This window comes from Cetorhinus maximus, chromosome 9, assembly GCF_964194155.1.
Source record: "Cetorhinus maximus chromosome 9, sCetMax3.hap1.1, whole genome shotgun sequence".
NCBI lineage: Eukaryota > Metazoa > Chordata > Chondrichthyes > Lamniformes > Cetorhinidae > Cetorhinus > Cetorhinus maximus.
The window spans coordinates 73111089-73129736 of record NC_135887.1 but is presented as its reverse complement, the minus strand read 5'-3'; the positions used below and the strand labels follow the sequence as shown (position 1 = coordinate 73129736).

Sequence of the window (18648 nt, the reverse complement as noted above, 5' to 3'; positions counted from 1 at the left end):
CCTACATTGGTCCAATAATCCTTCAATTTAAAAATTCTCATCCTTGTCTTCAAATTCCTCTGTGGCATCACCCTTCCTTACCTCGGTAACCTCCTCCAGCCCTGCAGCGCCGGATTGCTGTACTCCTGCAATTCTAATCTCTTGACATCCCCAATCACTCCACCATTGATGACAACACCTTCAGCTGCTTAGGCCCTATGTATGGAATTCCCTCCCTATCTCTCTCTCCTGTTCTACATTCCTTAAAACCTACCTCTTTGACCAAACTATTGGTCATCTGTCCTGCCATCTTCTCACATGGCTGCATCAAATTTACACTCATCTGATGCAATTGAAACATTTTATTACATTAAAAGAACTATAGAGATACAAGTTGTTGTTGAGTGATTACTATTTCTTAACATTTAAATTGACTTTCAACTGGGAAAAGGGTTATCTTAACTGTTTTTTGTGTTTTATAAGAAGGCATTTAAATTACAGCTGTAGCATTGGTGAGAGGCAGTTTTGCTTTGCATTAACACTATCAGTTAGGGTGTAAGGGCAGCATTAATACAAAGTCAAGGTCCGACTTGACACCACAATCTGAGTGAGACCCCTTAGAAGTACACATTCCACTCTCTTTCTCTTGAAAATCAGATTGGGCCCTAACTTCAGATTTACGTTACACAAATATAATTTTGATGCAAAGCAGGGATCTTTTGCTCTGACGCTGAAATTGCAATGTAAATGGCACCCTTAAGGAAAATATCAGGGGACTGCCTTGTGATTTTGTCACAACAGAAATAGGACTTTTCTTTCCACTACTTTTCTGTACAGAATTGGTAGAAATTGTTTTTTTTGAAAGTACATTTGATATGCATGGATCATGCACCAGCTGTGACCTGGTGGGTGGTCTGTTCCCATGTCTTCTCCAATCCTGCTCTGAACCTGTTGGCAAGAGGTACAGAAGAACACGTTAGGGGTTACTCTTCCTTTACGTTTTCTCCTCTAGCCTCTTTATAGGGAAACTTCTGGCCTCTACCTGGCAGCTGAAAATGAAAATTGAGCAACATGAGAAATCAAACCACACCTTGACACCATGATGTAGTCAGTTGGTCCTCCAGCAAAATTCTCCATTTTAATTCCATAACCATGACACAAATTTGGAACACTTTCTTCCACTGCCCACTTCCTCAAGAGCTCTCACTGCTGAATAGAGTTGCAGTTTTTTCTGGAAAAAAAAGGTTTCAGATTGGGTATGATTTTTCCAGGGAAAATTCTGAATTTGTGAAAGAAAAACTTGCATTTATATAACACCTTTCATGACCACAGGATATCCTAAAGCGCTTTACAGTCAATGAAGTACTTTTGATGGGTAGTCAGTGTTGTAATGTAGGTAGTGCAGCAGCCAATTTGCACACAGCAATCTCCCACAAATATCAATGTGATGATGACCAGATAATTAATTTTTGTGACACTGATTGAAGAATGGATATTAGCCAGGACAGTGTTGAAAACTTCCCTACACTTCTTCAAAATAGGGGCCATAGGATCTTTTACTCCCACCCAAGAGGGCGGATGGTGTCTCTGTTTAATATCTCATCCAAAAGATGACACATTCAACAGTGCACCACTCCCTCGGTGCTGCACTGGAGTATTAACCTCAAATTTTGTGCTCAAGTCCTCAAGTGGGATTTTAACCCAGAGCCTTCTGATTCAGAAATGAGAACGCTACAAACTGAGCCATGTCTGTAGGCATATAGCTAGAGCCCGATTCTTATGAAAAAACTACTACTTTATAAAGCATTCATGAAACCAAACTTGATCTGCTTTTACAGTGAAACTGTTTTAGTTTGGATTCTGTGAGATTGGTATCATTGAGCCAATTTCCCAGGTATACATAGCTAAATCCAGTGCCCTTATATCAGAATCTGATCTAAAATAGTAGCAGTATAAAAGCAGCTTCAGAACATGCTACCAGAACACCATACTTAAAGCAGAGGCTATGGAAGGATTCAGAGAAGAATAAAGATGAATTTAGTAAGTTTTTTTCAGTTTACCAAAACAAGAAATCATAGGGGATCAGAGAAATATGCTTAATAAAAAATAGAATTTCAGGATAACCTCTAATATTGGATTAAGCTTTTCATTGTATTGTTTGATCACTAATATTTCAGGGTATTTTTGGAAGAACTCTATAAAATATTATTGTTTTGAATGATCTTTGTTGAAATTTGCACTCCCAACTACTTATACCTTTCTAAAATAGATAAGATTTTTCTTTTCACTTCTAATTACAGAAAATATATTTATTTTGAAGTATAAGATGAGGGTGGTAAATGTAAGATGAAGACAGGAAAAGTGAAGTACAAGTTGAATGAAAAACAAACATAACATTATAAAGTGTATGAAGTTTTTCCCAGCTTATCAAACGGGGTGGAATTTAATGCATCCCCGGCAGTGAGTTTGGAGTTGGGGGCATTTAATCGGGCGGGAGCGTGCCGCTGCCTTCCCACCTCCAATAATTAATGCCCATTTAGGGGCCTCATCCCGCCGCCACTGATATTCAACCAGCAGCAAATGGGGGATATGCCTTGTTCAAAGGCCTGAACAAGGGATAAGGAGGGGGAGCCTCTGAAAGCCACCCCTTGACCTTGCCTCCAACCCCCATCCAGCAATTCCTATTTCACCCTCATTATTCATCTTTTGCCTCGGGACCCTTTCTGATCCTGGGCATTTGGTGGGTGCATTGCCAACAGCTGCCACCACTCCCAGTGGCAATGCCTGCAATGCAGAGCTGCTGCCTCAGATTGGCTTCCAGCTCTCAGCGGGCAGGATTTCAGCCCCTGGGGTCCTTAACCCTGGTGAAGGCCTGACAGTGCCTACTTAATAGGCATTTAAAATGACGGGCCTTCCCCACTGGAGGGAACGTGGGGCTCTCACCGCTGGAGAGGTGAGACCCCTGTCAGTTGGATTAAATTCTGCCCAAGATCTCCATGTATCACCCAGAAAATGGTATAATTAGCACTTTAAGACTCACTGTACTGATGTTTACACATTAAAGTGAAAGGGAGAATGATGAATCTGAATGGAACTTCCTGGAAGTGTCCTCTTCCAGGTCTCAAGAATTACTAAGTTTTATTTTTCTCAAGTCTGGTAGTTTCATATGGGATCAATATTTTTCAGAAAAAGTTAATTCTCTTGATTTTATCTTGGACATGTTGCAGGGGAAAGGTGGGTAGTGCATATGTAACCATTATTATTCATATGGGGATAAAAACAGCAGTCTCCATTTGTTTTCAGTGCTGTTTGCCATCCTTTTATACCTGTGTTGTAGGTTTGTAATTTATACATTTTTTTCATTTTGCTCAGCTTGTTATTTGTTTACATTTCATTGTTACACTGTTGGTAAATTAAAAATGAATATTTAAAGATGGAAATGTACTTGTTTTTATTTAATTCTTTCACTATCTGATGCTTGTTTTCATATTTAACCCCCCACAGCAATGATTTAGTCACATGTACAGTTTGTAAACTTTGAATGTGTTGACTTTTTTTCCTCCCCTTACAATATCCATATATGACCATTTGATCCAAGTTTTGTTGGGGGGCAGAAGGGGAGAATTATATATTTTTGTTTTACCATCATTTTTTGGAAGAGGAGAAAACTATGAAAGGTACTATTGAATGTGAAACATTGAAGAATTGAAAAAGGTAAGCACACTTTAAAATCTGATCCATCAAGTGAATATTTGTGAATGACTACAAGTGACTAATTGGAGTGTTATTAACTCTTGCTTTAGATTCTGTCATAAACCCTGAGAGTAACAATCAAGTCGTTTATGGGTGTCATCTGAATCCTGAGTAGATTGTAGCCTTATACTCCGTTTCCTGTTTTTGAAGATATATTATAGTGTTAACAAAACAAAAAGGACTGTAAAGATAGTTCAAAGCCACGCAAAGTTCCATTGTTTGGAAGACTGAGAATTTGTCAATTATGTCACATGTTTTGCATGTGAAGACAATACGGTAATTATTTTCAGTTCAAAAGCAGAGTTATGTTTGACTTAAAAGTATACATTACAAATCAAACACTGTGTCCTTTGTAGTTGCTAGCTTTGCACATGCTTTCACACATCTCCTAAATTGAAAAACTTAAATGTATTGTGACTGAAATTCTCAAAACATGTCAATGTTAATTACAGTTCCTCTTGTTTTTGCTCTAAAGGACATTTCTGATTATGTGTAATTTTATATGCAACACTTCAGCTCAATTCTTCTGATTTTTATTTTATATGTGCTCATGGTCTATGTGATCATTTGGGGCAGGGAAAAAGGAAATGTTTGCCTTTAAATAAGAAGTATCCTAGAGTTTCACAGCAAACTTGTGGAAGTGATTGGAATGCTAATATTTTATTTATGTATGATTTTGAAGTGTGATATATTCAATTAGATCAGCATGTGAAAGTGCACTTTTTGGTTATCCTGATCTTTTGTTGCACAAATGGTAATATGAGCAAATATCAGAATAAGACCCTGCACTGTTATAGTTTGCGATACCTTGATGCCACCAGCTTTTGAATTAGATATTTTTAGGTGGCAATGTGCTGTACCATCTATACTCCTTTTGCTATTAGGTAGTTTGGTTCTGAAGCCTAGTTGTAGCATTTAACTGCAAATCTGGTCTGACCCTTTAATTTGTACTGTCTTTTTTAAAAATCTGTTTTGCACTTACTGTTGAAACATTAATAAATGTCTCATTTCAGATAAGTTTCTTGAATACTCCAGATATTGAAAAGAAACCTTTAGCTTCAAACTAAGAGGAAACCCACAATAATCAGCATTTATGAATTGGGACAGCAATCAAACTAGATCTATATTTTAATCATAAAATATATATTATTGTTCAATTTTCTGTGCCTATAATCTTCTAGGTTATTGACCCTTGATTGTCAGATAACTGTGCACCTTTAAGCTGCCTCCATCAATGACTGTATGTGTTGACAGCAATTTGCATTTATATAGCGCCTTTAACATAGTATAACATCTCAAGTCACTTCATGAAGCATAAATCAGACAAAAATTCACACCAAGCCAACATCTAGCTAGTAGAGCTTGAGTTTTAAGAAAGGAATCCCAGATAAATTCCCTGTAATGAGTTCACTTGGAAATGTAGCCCACGTCTCTAAGCTAAACTGAAGTAATGCATCCATGGCCCATCAACCCTGCTTCCTATTCAGTGCTTTAAAAAATGCGAGGCACACATATGGTATTCTGCCAGCCCACCCATATATCAATCCTGATTTGTCATCAAAGGAACTCCAAAACATTTTTACATAATTTGTCCAAACTCAAATTATTACTTTCTGTTACTATGCGTTTTTCAGTGATGATGCTGAGAACTATATATTATCTGAAAATTTGCACAGCAACTTTCGAAGACTACACATGCGCAGTTAAATGTGGAAATCTGGACATTGCTGTTCAAAATGCTTCTCCGAAAATCGCTTATCACCATCTGACTAGCCATTCAAATGTATTGAACAGCATGAAGTTGCTGTACTTGCCTCTTAGGTACAGGCTCTACTTGCCAAAGTAGGGGTTGCCCTTTCTAGTTTAAACATGCTTCTAGCAATGTGGTAAGTCCTAATTACTGATAAACAACTTTTTGGCACTGAAAATGAACTTTTACAAGCGCGGAGCCTCATTCCTTCAGCTTTTAATTATTAGAAATTTTAAAATAACAATGTTTCACTTTCTATCTCTTTTATCTCTTCCTCTCTTAATCCAATCTTTCTTTCTCCCTATTTCACTTTCTGCACCTGATTTGACATTGAATTCAAAGTTCTGACTCTCATTTCCCAGTTCAGATTCTGCACTGCTCACTAATGATTCCTCAATCTGTTAAAAGTTAAAAGTCTCAGTTGTTAGAACTTTTTCCTCTGAGTCAAGAAAGTTAAAGTCCCACTTCAGAGATTTAATCTCAAAAATCTACACTGACATTCCAGTGCAATATTGAGGGTGCAATGCATTGTTGATAGTGCTGTCTGTCATGTGGATATAAAAGATCACATAACCACTACTTTGAAGAAGAGCAAGAGTGTTATCACCACTGTCCTGGCCAATATTTATCCCTCAATCAATATCACTAAAAATGATTACCTGGTCATTCTCATTTTGCTGTTTGTAGGAGCTGTCCATCCACAAACTGACTGCCATATTTCCTATATTACAACAGTGATTACCACTTCAAAAGTACTTAATTGGCTGTAAAGTGCTCTGGGACATCCAGAGCACATGAAAGACACTATATAAATGCAATTTTTTTCTTTAGTTTTGATTAGTTAAGGAGATACATAGTTCTTGTCCTGTACACACACATTCCAGGTGCTGTTTGCTTTTTGCATTGTTGTTTGACAGAAACGTGCTACGCAAAGCCCGCAGTAATTCTGTGGGAAAGTGCAAATGTAATGCTGTTCATTTGCCACACTGAGCAACATATGATCTATTATCTACTTGCAAAGCTTATTTTGTTACACACAATAATATTGAGAGTTTACATTACTCCTTTGTTGATGTTTTTATTTCAGATCTATAAAATAAAGGAAAGACTTGTACAGCAAATTTTGTGATACTTTATTCCTTAATGTAATAAGATGTTTGTAATGTTTCCTTGTGTTTCACTGCCTGTGAACTTATTTATTTATACTACTGACCTTGAAACTGTAGCATGACATTTCACATATATAAATTTTTAAAATCCATTTAGATTTTCTTCATGCTTTGTTTTCATATTTAGTTGGCTTTCCTACCTCACCTATTTCCAGATTGCCTTAATAATTCTAATCCATTTTCATTGCTGTTTTCCCCTGAACCAGTAGATTGCCTCCCAGTGGATGATAATAGAGTTTATCTTTGCCTGTGGATTTCTTCTACTTCCCATTCTTCTGTTTCCCTCCAAGCTCAAGAAAGAGCAAATAATCTTTACCTACAAGTGAATCAAGATCATAATATAAATTATTAGATACGGTTTACCCTAGTAAAAATACCAGTTCATTTGAATGTGATACTAATTGGTTTTCAGTGTCATCTGTAAAGCAGAATGGTAAAACCAGTTAGTCACTGATTAAGGAATACTTGTAAACTGTTTATTTGGCTATGTTCTCAAATGGGGCAGCACTAACACAAATGGGGTCAATTTTAACTGATTCAAAACCCATTCACTTGTACAGAGTTAAAACCGGGCCCCATGGAGTCTGCCTCCCATAAAATTCTCATTTATATGTATATATTCCCTCATATATGAATTATCTATTTCAGTATTACCTATCCTGCTGTGCATTTAATTTATGCGCATATGTTGTATATATCAAGGTTTCATGATACAGAGCCTAACACTGAACATACTGCGACAGAGCAAATTAGAATTGGATTTTAGTGATTGAAGAAAGTTATAATAGATGAATGTGAATTGATTTATGTGTGTGTACTATTTGTATTTTCTTTCTGGATCTAATTCACCTGGCTATGTGTTTAGTGCACTGTACAGATTAGATTACAGAAATGGAATACAGTGCACAGAGATGATGACTCACATTCTTGGAGTTAAATATTCAGCTATAATATAATAAATTGCAGTAAATATTCTATTCAATGTAGACAGTGGTAATTTAACGTTTCCACTGCAGGTGTAGGTAAATCTGAGATGATCAGTTGAATTTCTGATATTTGTGTAAGTTATTCATCTATACAGTGTATCAAGAACAAATGTTAGCTATCATAAGGCACTTAGGCACTATAATGTAAGTAGTTGTGACAAAATGTATGTGAAAGGTTTCATTGTAGATTCTATTTGTATAAAGCTCTTAAACATCTGTGAATTATCATAGTTTTAAAACAAAATTAGTATCACAGCATATCTCGCTGTGGAGAAAAATAGCTCGTTCCCTGATATATTTCTTCAATAGACTGATGTCTAACCTATAAAGGGTTAATATCTGGTCTCAATTCCACCATACTTGGCTTTAATGGCATCCACACAATTTCTTAATGTTAAACAATTATTATTTTTTATTGGGTAGATTTTTAGATTATATAACCTTTACAAACCTATCCTAAACTGTAAATATAATTACGTATAATTGGTCACTGCCTGAATGTCAGACAATCTCTGGCCTTCAAAAGGGGAGGGAACTTAGAAAAATATCACTTGGAGGTGGGTAGGGGGAAAGGTTTGATTTCATTTGCATTGATAAGGACATGGATATAAATAAAGCGTAGAGGAAGTAACAATTTCCTTTGTTGTTTGAGAGATATTGGTCCAAATTTTTCTGTGGAAATAAAAGTGAAGCGAATGGTGCTTGCCATTATTTATGCACAAATCGTACAACTTTGGGTGAGGGGCAGATGCGTAGTTAAACTCAAATATCCAAAAGTTGCACTCTGAGTTGGTTTACGAAAACATCATCTTGCCATCTGGCTCACCATTCATATGCATTGAATGATGTGAAGTTGCTGTATTTGCCCAGTAGATACCCACTAAACTCACCACAGAAAATTAAATCTTGTCATTCCAACCTAAGTACCCTTTCAATAATTTGATGAGTATTAATTAATGTTAATCAACCTCTCTGGCACTGAAAATTATCTGTTAACAGAGTGCAGTCTAATTCTTTAAGTTTTAATTGAGATTTTAAAGCTGTGATTTTAACTTTGAAAAAACAGCTTTTCCATTTGGACTCTCTCTCTCTCTCTCTCTCTCTCTCTCTAAATCCAATCTTTCTTTTCCTCTCATTATTTCCCTTTCTGTACCTGATTTGACATTGCATTCACCCCCTCTAATTTACACTTCCTTCTCAGCATTTGCACTGTTAATTTCACAGTCCTTCAGCCTGATCGGTTAAGGGGATACACAGTTACTTGCCCTTTTCACTCAGGTTCCCCGTTCTGTCACTGCAATGCTAATTCCTCATACTTTCAGCAACTGGCCACACAAAAAAAATAAATTCTAAACATATGAGATCAAGTCAAACTAATGGTAGACACCATTAAATTCCCTCCTACAGCAAAATGTGGTCCAATATGATGTGAATTTAAGAGATTAAGAGAAAGAAATTAAACATTTAGTTGTTGAAGTTATCTGTTTGTTTTTTTCTCTTTGCCCATCGTAGCTCCAGACACACAGACTCCTGTCCCAGTTGTCATGGATGACACTAGTGAGCAGGAGATGGATTCAGCTGATGAGTCAATGTCGAATGAAATGTTGGCCACCACAGATGAAATATCGAAAACATCAACTGGTACTGGTCGGAGAATCAGACGCTTCAAGCATGAGTGGCTGAAGAAGTTCTGGTTTCTACGCTATTCACCCACTCTAAATGAAATGTGGTGCCATGTTTGCAGGCAGTACACTGTTCAGTCCTCCAGGACCTCAGCCTTCATCTTGGGCTCTAAGCAGTTCAAGATCCACACTATCAAGTTGCATGCCCAGAGTAATCTTCATAAGAAGTGCTTGCAGCTTTATAAGCTTAGGATGCATCCAGAAAAAACTGAAGAGATGTGCCGAAACATGACACTGTTGTTCAATGTTGCCTATCACCTAGCCTTTGAAGGAAGACATTTTTCAGATTTCAGGCCTTTGGCTGAACTCCTTAAAAAATGTGACTTAAAGATTGTTGACCAATACTTGAATGAGGGAGACTGTCAAACTTTGATTCATCACATTGCAAGGTCTCTTCGTGAGGATCTTTTTGAGAGGCTCAGGGTATCACCATTTATGAGTGTGATTTTGGATGGGCAGACAGATGACTTGGTTGCCGATAATGTTGCAATCTACATTCAGTATATTACCAATGAAGGGCCAGCCGCTACAGAGCTATTGTCCTTACAGGAATTGAGTTCTGCAACAGTGGATGGTTATACTCAAGCACTGGACAGGGCCTTTGGGGGCATAGGGATCAAATGGAAAGAGGAAAAGTTAATTGTAGGACTGGGGTTAGATGGAGCCACCATGACAACAGGGCTAAGGACAGGTTTGGCCATGAAGATCAAAAAGGCTTTGCCTTGGCTACTCTCTGTCCCTTGTGTGGTGCATAGGCCTCACTTGGAAGTATTGGACGCCATAAGCAACAAGGAACTAACGTGTTTGGAAGAACTAGAGAACAACTTAAAGCAGTTGTTGAGTTTTTATCGTTATTCCCCTAAACTCATGTGTGAACTAAGAGCTACCGCAGCAACACTTTGTGAGGAGACAGAATTCCTTGGTGACATTCGAGCTGTTAGATGGATTATTGGAGAACAGAATGTCCTGAATGCATTGATCAAGGATTATTTGGAAGTGGTAGCTCATCTTAAAGATGTTAGTGGTCAAGCACATAAAGCAGATGCTGCTGCCATTGCTTTGGCTCTACTGCAGTTCCTGATGGACTATCAGTCAGTTAAGCTAATCTATTTTTTATTAGATGTCATTGCTGTACTTACACGATTGGCATTCGTTTTCCAGGGCGATCACCTCCTCATTACCCATGCAGATGACAAAATTGAAGAAGCCATTGAAGAAATCAGCAGATTGGTGGAATCACCAGGAGAATATCTACAAGAGTTTGAGGAGACTTTTCACGAAAACTTTCATGGCGTTCCTCTGAAAAACCTAAGAGTAGCAGAAGCCAAGTTCAATTCAATAAGAGAAAAGATATGCCAAAAAACCCAGCTGATTCTAGCCCAAAGGCTAGACTCTAATAGTCGCACAATTATTCGAGCATGTCAAGTGTTTGACGTTGCCACGTGGCCCCAAAATGAGGAAAATCTGATGAGTCATGGCGAGGAAGAGATCATGTATTTATATAAGCACTTTGAAATAATTCCATCGTTTGCAAGGGAAGTATGTCTGGATGGCAGAGACATTCAAGGAAGCTTATTGCAAGAATGGAAAGAGCTCAAATCTGAGTGTTACAACAAGAATGGTTTCAAAGAGTTGAGCCGTCACATTTTTAAGTATAAACAAAGATTCCCAATACTAAATCGGATCACTCAGTTATTGCTTGTCCTGCCAACTTCAACAGCAGCTTGTGAGAAAAGTCGTGGTGCCTTCTACCGGATACGTAACAATAACAGGTCTCGACTTAGCCTTGACCAACTCAATGACCTTCTGACAATTGCTGTTAATGGACCACCCATTGCCAATTTTGAGGCTAAGAGGGCACTAGACTGTTGGTTTGAGGAGAAGTCAGGGAACAGATATTCCTTGTCTCCAGAGATGATAACTAGAGTTACTTCATTGGACCAGAAACCAACGTTACATGGTCTGGACATGGGAACTGATTGTCTAACAGATATTCATGAAACCATAATGTAAATAATTGGAACTTTAAAATTGCCTATACTTCCACGATTTAATGGGAATAACTCAAAACCCATTCATACTTAGGAACTTTATAAAAAATGGTAATTGGTGACAGACAGGTACAAATACCAGACCAGCAAATTCAACAGGATATTGATAATTTTTCACCAGTAAACCACTGCAGTCCCATAGGACTCGATTCTTTGAATTTTCAGTTTTATTGTAGCCCTTGGCATACCGGTACTCAACTATATAGAGAATTCAAAATGATGCGAGTGGACTGGTCCGCTAAAATTTTGGTACTGTTTTGTCACCAACAATATTGCTTTTAGTAATGCAGATATTAGATAATAACAAAAGTGATTGGTCATTCTAATTTTCCTTTAGAAACTAAGGTTATTTAAGCTGTCTAAGGTTGATATGAGTCACCTTGTCCAATCTCTAACTAACTCCTTTTGTTATTTACATAAATTATAAATAAGCATTAACAATTAATGATTGGGGAAAAAGAAGTGGGGGGGATTTGTTATCTGTGGGGTTGTAAGAGATGTAAAATACATAGCCCAAGTGATTTAAAAAGTATATGTATCTATATTATTTTTATAGATTACAATTATTGACAATAGATGGTCAAGCTTTCATGTCCAGTGAGCATGTCTTAAAAAAAAACCGGGAAAGGAATGAATGTATCAAGAGGATATAATACTCCATCTCATTCCATTATTGCTGTGGAGGAAGCAGACACATATCAGGCACTGCATCAGTTTAGCATGCACACTTTTGTCCAGTAAGCTAGGCTAGACTGCAAAACTATCAACATATGTGCTTATACAGAAGGACTGCTGATAGAAATTATTCTCACATCTAAGAAAATTTGACAGTCTCAACCCACTTACCACTGGTTAATGGTCTTCTTAAAAACTGTCCTAAAATTAGATGATCCTGAAATTATTTGATAATTTCAATCAGCTAGGGAGTAAGGATGGTCATTTTGAGAATGGCAAAGTCAAACAGCAATATGATGTAGTGTGAGAGTAGTATTTAAACTTGGTATTTTACATAGCATTTGTAGAGGATCACACCTTGCCTAGAGTGCCAGATGCTTTCACTGGCTATAAAGCACTTTTATTATATACAGATGCCCCAAAAATGACACTGCATTTAGTTTGACAGTTCCTAGTCATGCTTTATGCCTGTGGTGTTTCAAGTTTTTACTCTAAATAGAGTACTGCACAAATGAATCAACATCATTGTTGTTCGGTCAACACATTCACATTATAGCATTTAATCTTAACATTTTTTTTAAAGTCTCCTACTCTGAGAATGAGACACCAGTTGTAGAGCAGATATGATTTTTGAGAGTTTTAAAATATAAATTTTAGTAGAACAAAAAAGGATATTTTATTAATGTGATATTTTCTCATTAAATTAACTTTACCAGTAGAAGATTCCTGCATCCAGGTGCCATTAGCAGTGGCCAGTGACTCTTACTAGTTAAATATGAAAGGCTGCTATTTCCAAGGTGACCATAACAATCTTATAGCCATTTTAAACATTGACTAGACATTGGTGGTACTTTAACTTGTAGCCGCCAATTCCTGCAGAACTGAATTAGAGCTGAAATTCCTACACTACAGTCTCTTAAAATGCCATGTAAACCTGAATATTATGCTGTGCGATATTATTGTACAACCACATCATACATTTGCATCAAATTATCATGACTGCTGTTAAAAAAAATGAGGCAAATTTAACCCTGTCAGTCTGGTCAACACTCAATACACAACTCAAGTGACAAAGGTGATAGGAAAACAATGCAAATGGCTGTTCTACCTGCTCACTTTTCTGATCTCAGAGCAATTTGCTCAATAGGCATTAAGTCATTAAAATTAGTCCTTTATGAATTAATTGCTCAATATAGATTTTAGGATGCGGTAAGACTATCCCTGAGTATAGTACAAATGCCAGGGCTTTTAAATATATTACAGAAAGAACCACAACCAATGTATACATTGCATATCACAGTGAGGCTTAGTGATTACATTTCTGTTATATAGCCCTGAAAAACATTAATTTTTGGCAGTTTATAGTGCATAATATCCTAGACGAGAATTAGAGAAATGTATAGTTTTTTAAAATCAATTGTTACATTATATTCTAAATCGCAAGGTTTATAAAATGCTGTGGAAATGTTAGTACATCCTAAAAGTGTAATTCTGTTGGGTTTGAGCTTCATTTCAATCACTATAGATTTGATGAGCTCAAAGCAGAGAAGGGAAAGCACTATGATTGAAGGTGACTTTGTTAGCAGGTAAGATCAACTTCCATGACATAACCCCACTTACATATTGTATATTTTCAAAATGTCTCTTCTGTCCCTTAGTATAAGCAGTAAGCTTAGCTATGCTCTAAGTTGCTGTCACTAAAATCAAGTGCTTAAACTGTCTTAAATTTAATAAGCTACCAGGAAAAGAAATTTACGACAGCCAGGAACCCTCCAGCTATTAAAATATTTGGTTTATAAATTTCAAGATCAGAATGAAATCTACATTGAGATAATTAACATCTTTTCTGATGTCTACAAATGGAGACCAAAGCAAATGTCTTTTATCAGCATAATGAAGCCCCAGTCTCAACATGGTTTGTATATTTTTAAATGCATGTCTATTTTTGTAACCATGTGGAGATTGTTACTATATTTGAAGTAACTGAATATGCTTGCTCAAAGTTGCTTGCTAAGGACTATCCAAATTATTGATGGGCTGCCAAATGCGATGTATTAATTGAGTTTCCATACTCTTTAAGTTACAATGATTTACCTACATTTTTTTTACCCAGAACTGTTAACAGCTGGGGCTATTAGCATTACAGTTAAAAAGAAACTAAATGATTACTCATGATACCAGGATATATATGGTAGCCTTGTGGGCAAATATTAATTGGAGGGGAGAAGGGTAGCATAAATGCACAGATAAAACTAAGGCTATTGTGCATGCAATAGTCTGATGGATTATAGGAATAAGGCTGCTTGGAGTTAGCTATCTTTTTAGACTTGCCTTTTTAAGGTTCATGTGATGTGCATGATATGTGTAAACAATAAACTATGGAGAAAAGGTAACAAAAGGTAACAAAAAAATCAAATATAGAAGAATATGGAAGCTTCAAATTACTTTTTGGTCACCATTGACACAGTTGGCATCATCAATCACAGTTGTCCAAAGGAACACAAGGAGACAATGACCACCTCAAACTGTACTTGCTGTCAAAATATCACTTGGATGTTGCCATTCACCTGGGGATAAAAGCCACATGAATGACATATATCGTCTTATGCAATACGATTGATGATGGTGTCACTCAAGGTGCTGAAGAAAAATTATGATATATTTACTACTGGGCTACATATATCATTTCTGTTTTTTGTTTGGTCAGTATAAGTTTTTTAAGCATGATGTAGCATTTGTTCATATTGTGTTTCCTTCAACAGAACCCATTTCATTGCAATGCCAGGTATATTTTAATAACAAATTAAGTAGCCTTTCAGTTATGCAAACTTATTTCTTTCTCTCCCCTTGCTATTTGTTTTCCTTTCCTACTTGTAAGCCCCTGTGCTATTAGCTTCTTCAGCTTCAGACTTCTCAGATTACCTTGGAAGTTGATGAGAGCAACACTTTGCTAACTTTCTTTGAAAATCTTCTTCCTTTATCCAGACCTGCCCCTGTTAAGAATACTTATGAAGGAATCATGGGTGTAAACCCTGTTCCTTGGACCCTGCTGATGATTGCATTGGTACACTGATGCATTGCACTGCTTGGCCCTATGGACTTATTGCAGCCAAGAATGGGTTGGAAATGCAACCAACTTGTTTACATTTGACTTTTTACAAGTCAGTAGAGAGAAGCAATTACATGACATAAAGTTAGGCTGAGTTCCTGAAAGTTCCTTAGTAAAATATATTTAAAATCAGATGTTTGTGTTAATGCACTTACCAGTTACCTGCTATGTTTTGATATATTTATTTGCTATAGGTTGTTTAATTGAAAAACAAGGAGCAAATGCCTCCATGCACCAATGCTTGGCTCTATTATCATCAGTTGAAAGGTAGATAGCTGCAATAGTATTTTATTTGAAATCAAGCTTTTGTTTGAATTTCTTTAAATGAAAGAGTTAAGAAAATGCTGTTTGTACTTTTGATTCCATCTGGTTCTCATTCACTTATCTCCTCATCCACCTTCACAGCGCATTATAGGATGTTCCCACACAAAGTAGTGCAGTCAGGAATTTAGTACCCTTTGACTGTGGCTTCCTCCAGCTGCCAGAAAAGAATCTTTGATTAAGGGTGCATTTATAACACACTTATATTGTTAGTACAAAGTGACTTCCTCTTCACAATGATGAAAACTGACAGTTTTCATCTGGAGTCAACATCCAATGTGATTTCACAGCAAAGATTAAGACTCTGGAGAAGAGAGATTTCTACATGGAATATAAATCCAAAGCTTTGTCAATGGTTTTCAAAGTGCTCAAGTACTTCACAGCCCCAGCCCCACTTTTTAAACTTAGTTGACCTTAAGTTAAATGTTTAATGAGCAGGAATCTGAACATGTGCATTTTTAACTGTTGATAGAGAGTATGGTGGCACTCATAGATCTAGACAAAGCTGGGCAGGTCAATTCCCATCATGCAGGTGTCAAACCATGTAAACACAGTTGTACCTGAATGGCAGCTAGTGATTGCAGTGTAAATTCATCATTAGATGCAACTTGCTCCTGGGCTTCTGAAAATATTTTCTTATTAGCTGGGTTGATAATTTTACCAGATCACCCCAATTCCCATGGCTTCATCTCTGCTTGGCATTTCCTTGGGTTAATGTAAGGTCAACTAAGTTAAAAAGTAGGGCTGGTACTGCAAAGTACTTGAGCACTTTGAAAACTATCGACACAGCATTGGATTTATATTTCATATAGTGTCAAACCAAAGTTGCGTAAATCTCCCTTCTCCAGAGTCCTAAGCTTTGCTCTGAAATCAGGTTGGGTGTATATGTTCAGATTCCTGCTCATTAAACATTTAACTTAAGGTCAACTAAATTTAAAAAGTGGGGCTGGGGCTGCAAAGTACTTGAGCACATTGACACAGCATTGACACAACCTTGGCTTTTCAGCCAGTGGATGGGGCCACCACTGTGGCCATTACATTCAGACCTAGGAGTTCTTTGATCTCACCACATCAGCACTTCAATGTGCCTATACTATAAGAGGTGATTGATCCAAAGGAAACTGAGAATTACTTTTGGAGTACTCTGCAACGCTCTGGCTCTGTAATGGCAGATGCTGGTGAATTAACTTCAGGGTTTCCTGAGTACTTTTACTAAGGAGATATTGGGATTCATAGTCATACAAAGAATGACTTCCTGAAGCTGCTGTTATATTTAGCCAGGAATTAAAAAATGGGTGGTCCTAACCATTGACCTTAATGAATCCGACAAATTTATATTTGCTGCTGGCTGCACAATGATAGAACCTAACAGAAGGAAGCCGTTTGGCCGAACATACCAGTGCCAGCTCTTTGAAAGAACTGCTCTTTCCCCCTAGGCCTGAAAATTTTCCATTTCAAGTATCTACCCAATTCTCTGTTAAAAGTTACAATTTAATTTGCTTCCAACTTCTTTCCAGATCATAACTAGTTGCTGCATAAAAAATATTTGCCTCAGCTGTTTCCTCACCCCCGCCCACCCCCCCCCCCCCCCCCCCCCCACCCACTCTCCCCTTCCTCACCTCTGAGGAACTGAAGGATCCCTGCTGCTGCCCTGTCTGAAATGAGCTAGGGCAGCACAGACTGAGAATTGAACTTGAGACCTTCCTGGTGCTGCACCAAATAATGCATGTTTTTAAATATTTGGAAACGCGGCTCCTGAATGGCTGGTCTACTTTTCTCTACATAAAAGTAAAAAGACCCACAAAAGATTTAATTCCAGGTATACAAAAAGTAATCATCTGATGACTACAATTAGTTGTGTAATTGTAATTGGTTTAGCATTAGTTTAAGAGCTTAAAAATTGCGAATGAAGGGCATTGAGAAAAAAAGCAATAATGAGACATTTAAAATTAGAAAAACCCTTGCTACATATAAACATGTAAACCGAAGGATATAATCAACTAATGTGGATCAAAGTTATTTTTATTGATGTCATCATGTAAATACCTTTATTGCGATAGTTTAAGCTATACAATAGTTGATATGAATAGTGGTAATGTCTGCTGATAAAGGGAGTTAGAGACAATGCTCAAAATTTAGAGGAATCATTTTATTCTTTGTTTGAGGTTTATTAAATTTATTGTTGGTCTCCTATCCAGAAGTGACAGTGTGATTTGACTCAAACATCTAACAATGATAGACCCAGTCCTCAAGTATCTTCCTCCTCCCTCAAATTCTATGACATTTTTAGAGATTGATTTTATTCCTCATTTTAGGTTCTGTTCAAGGAAAAGCAGTGTGTTGCCTTTTCTGAATAATCAGACTGTATTTCCTGTCTAATTAAAACTGCCTGTGTAATCTATACATTTAATAAAAGCAGTAACAAGTCTAATACTGATGATAACAAATCAAGTTGAAGTGGATTTCTTCTAAGACTAATGGTAATGGGATTGGTTCCTAGCAAGTTGGTAGCAGACTTCAGTGCCAACACATTTGGGTTTTAAAAAAAGTTCTAACAAATAGAAACAGAAGAAGCTCCTTGGGCCTGTCCTCACATTTTGTTAGCCATGATAGCTTTTCTAAAATATTAATTCACTGCACTTTCTTCATATTCCTTGATACTCTTATTTTCCAAGCAAGTATTAATGTGTCCTAAAACACCTTAATTGATCCTGTACCTATGACTATCTGGATCATATACATAGTGCCTGATATTCACTTCCATTGAAGTCAATGGAATTAAATATCAGGCTTTGCATAGAACAGACGGACTATCCGATACCACCCATTTTATGCCATCTCCCCAAGTCAAATTTCTACCCTAGTGTGTTCAAACCTCAGCCAAGTCTCTCCATCTTCAGTGGCTGATTGAAAAGCAAGATCTCTTCCATGCTGACTTTTAAATCATAGCACCATATAGCACAGAAGGAGCCCATTCTGCCAATTGTGCCTGTGCCAACTCTTTGAAAGAGGTATCTAAATTGTCCCTCTCCCTGTTCCTTCCCCCAGACATTCAATTCCCTTTTGAAAGTTACAATTGAACCCACTTCCACCATTCTTTTAGGCAGTGAATTCCAGAAAATAACTGCTCTGCCAATGTAAAATCCTCTGCAGCTAATTTATTTTCTCAATGG

At 37.1% G+C, this 18648-nt stretch overlaps 1 protein-coding gene across 3 annotated transcripts in view; it reads left to right on the top strand.

Annotated features, from left to right (window-relative positions):
• Positions 1 to 17922, top strand: part of prdm11 (PR domain containing 11) — a 159628-nt gene extending 141706 nt beyond the window's left edge. For all 3 annotated transcript variants that reach the window (XM_078548857.1, XM_078548854.1, XM_078548855.1), the window contains one exon: positions 9150 to 17922. In XM_078548857.1, the coding sequence (XP_078404983.1) occupies positions 9150 to 11332 (2183 nt within the window). In that variant the 3' untranslated portion in view covers positions 11333 to 17922. The remainder of the gene's footprint in view (positions 1 to 9149) is intronic.
• The last annotated feature ends 726 nt before the right edge of the window (positions 17923 to 18648 follow it).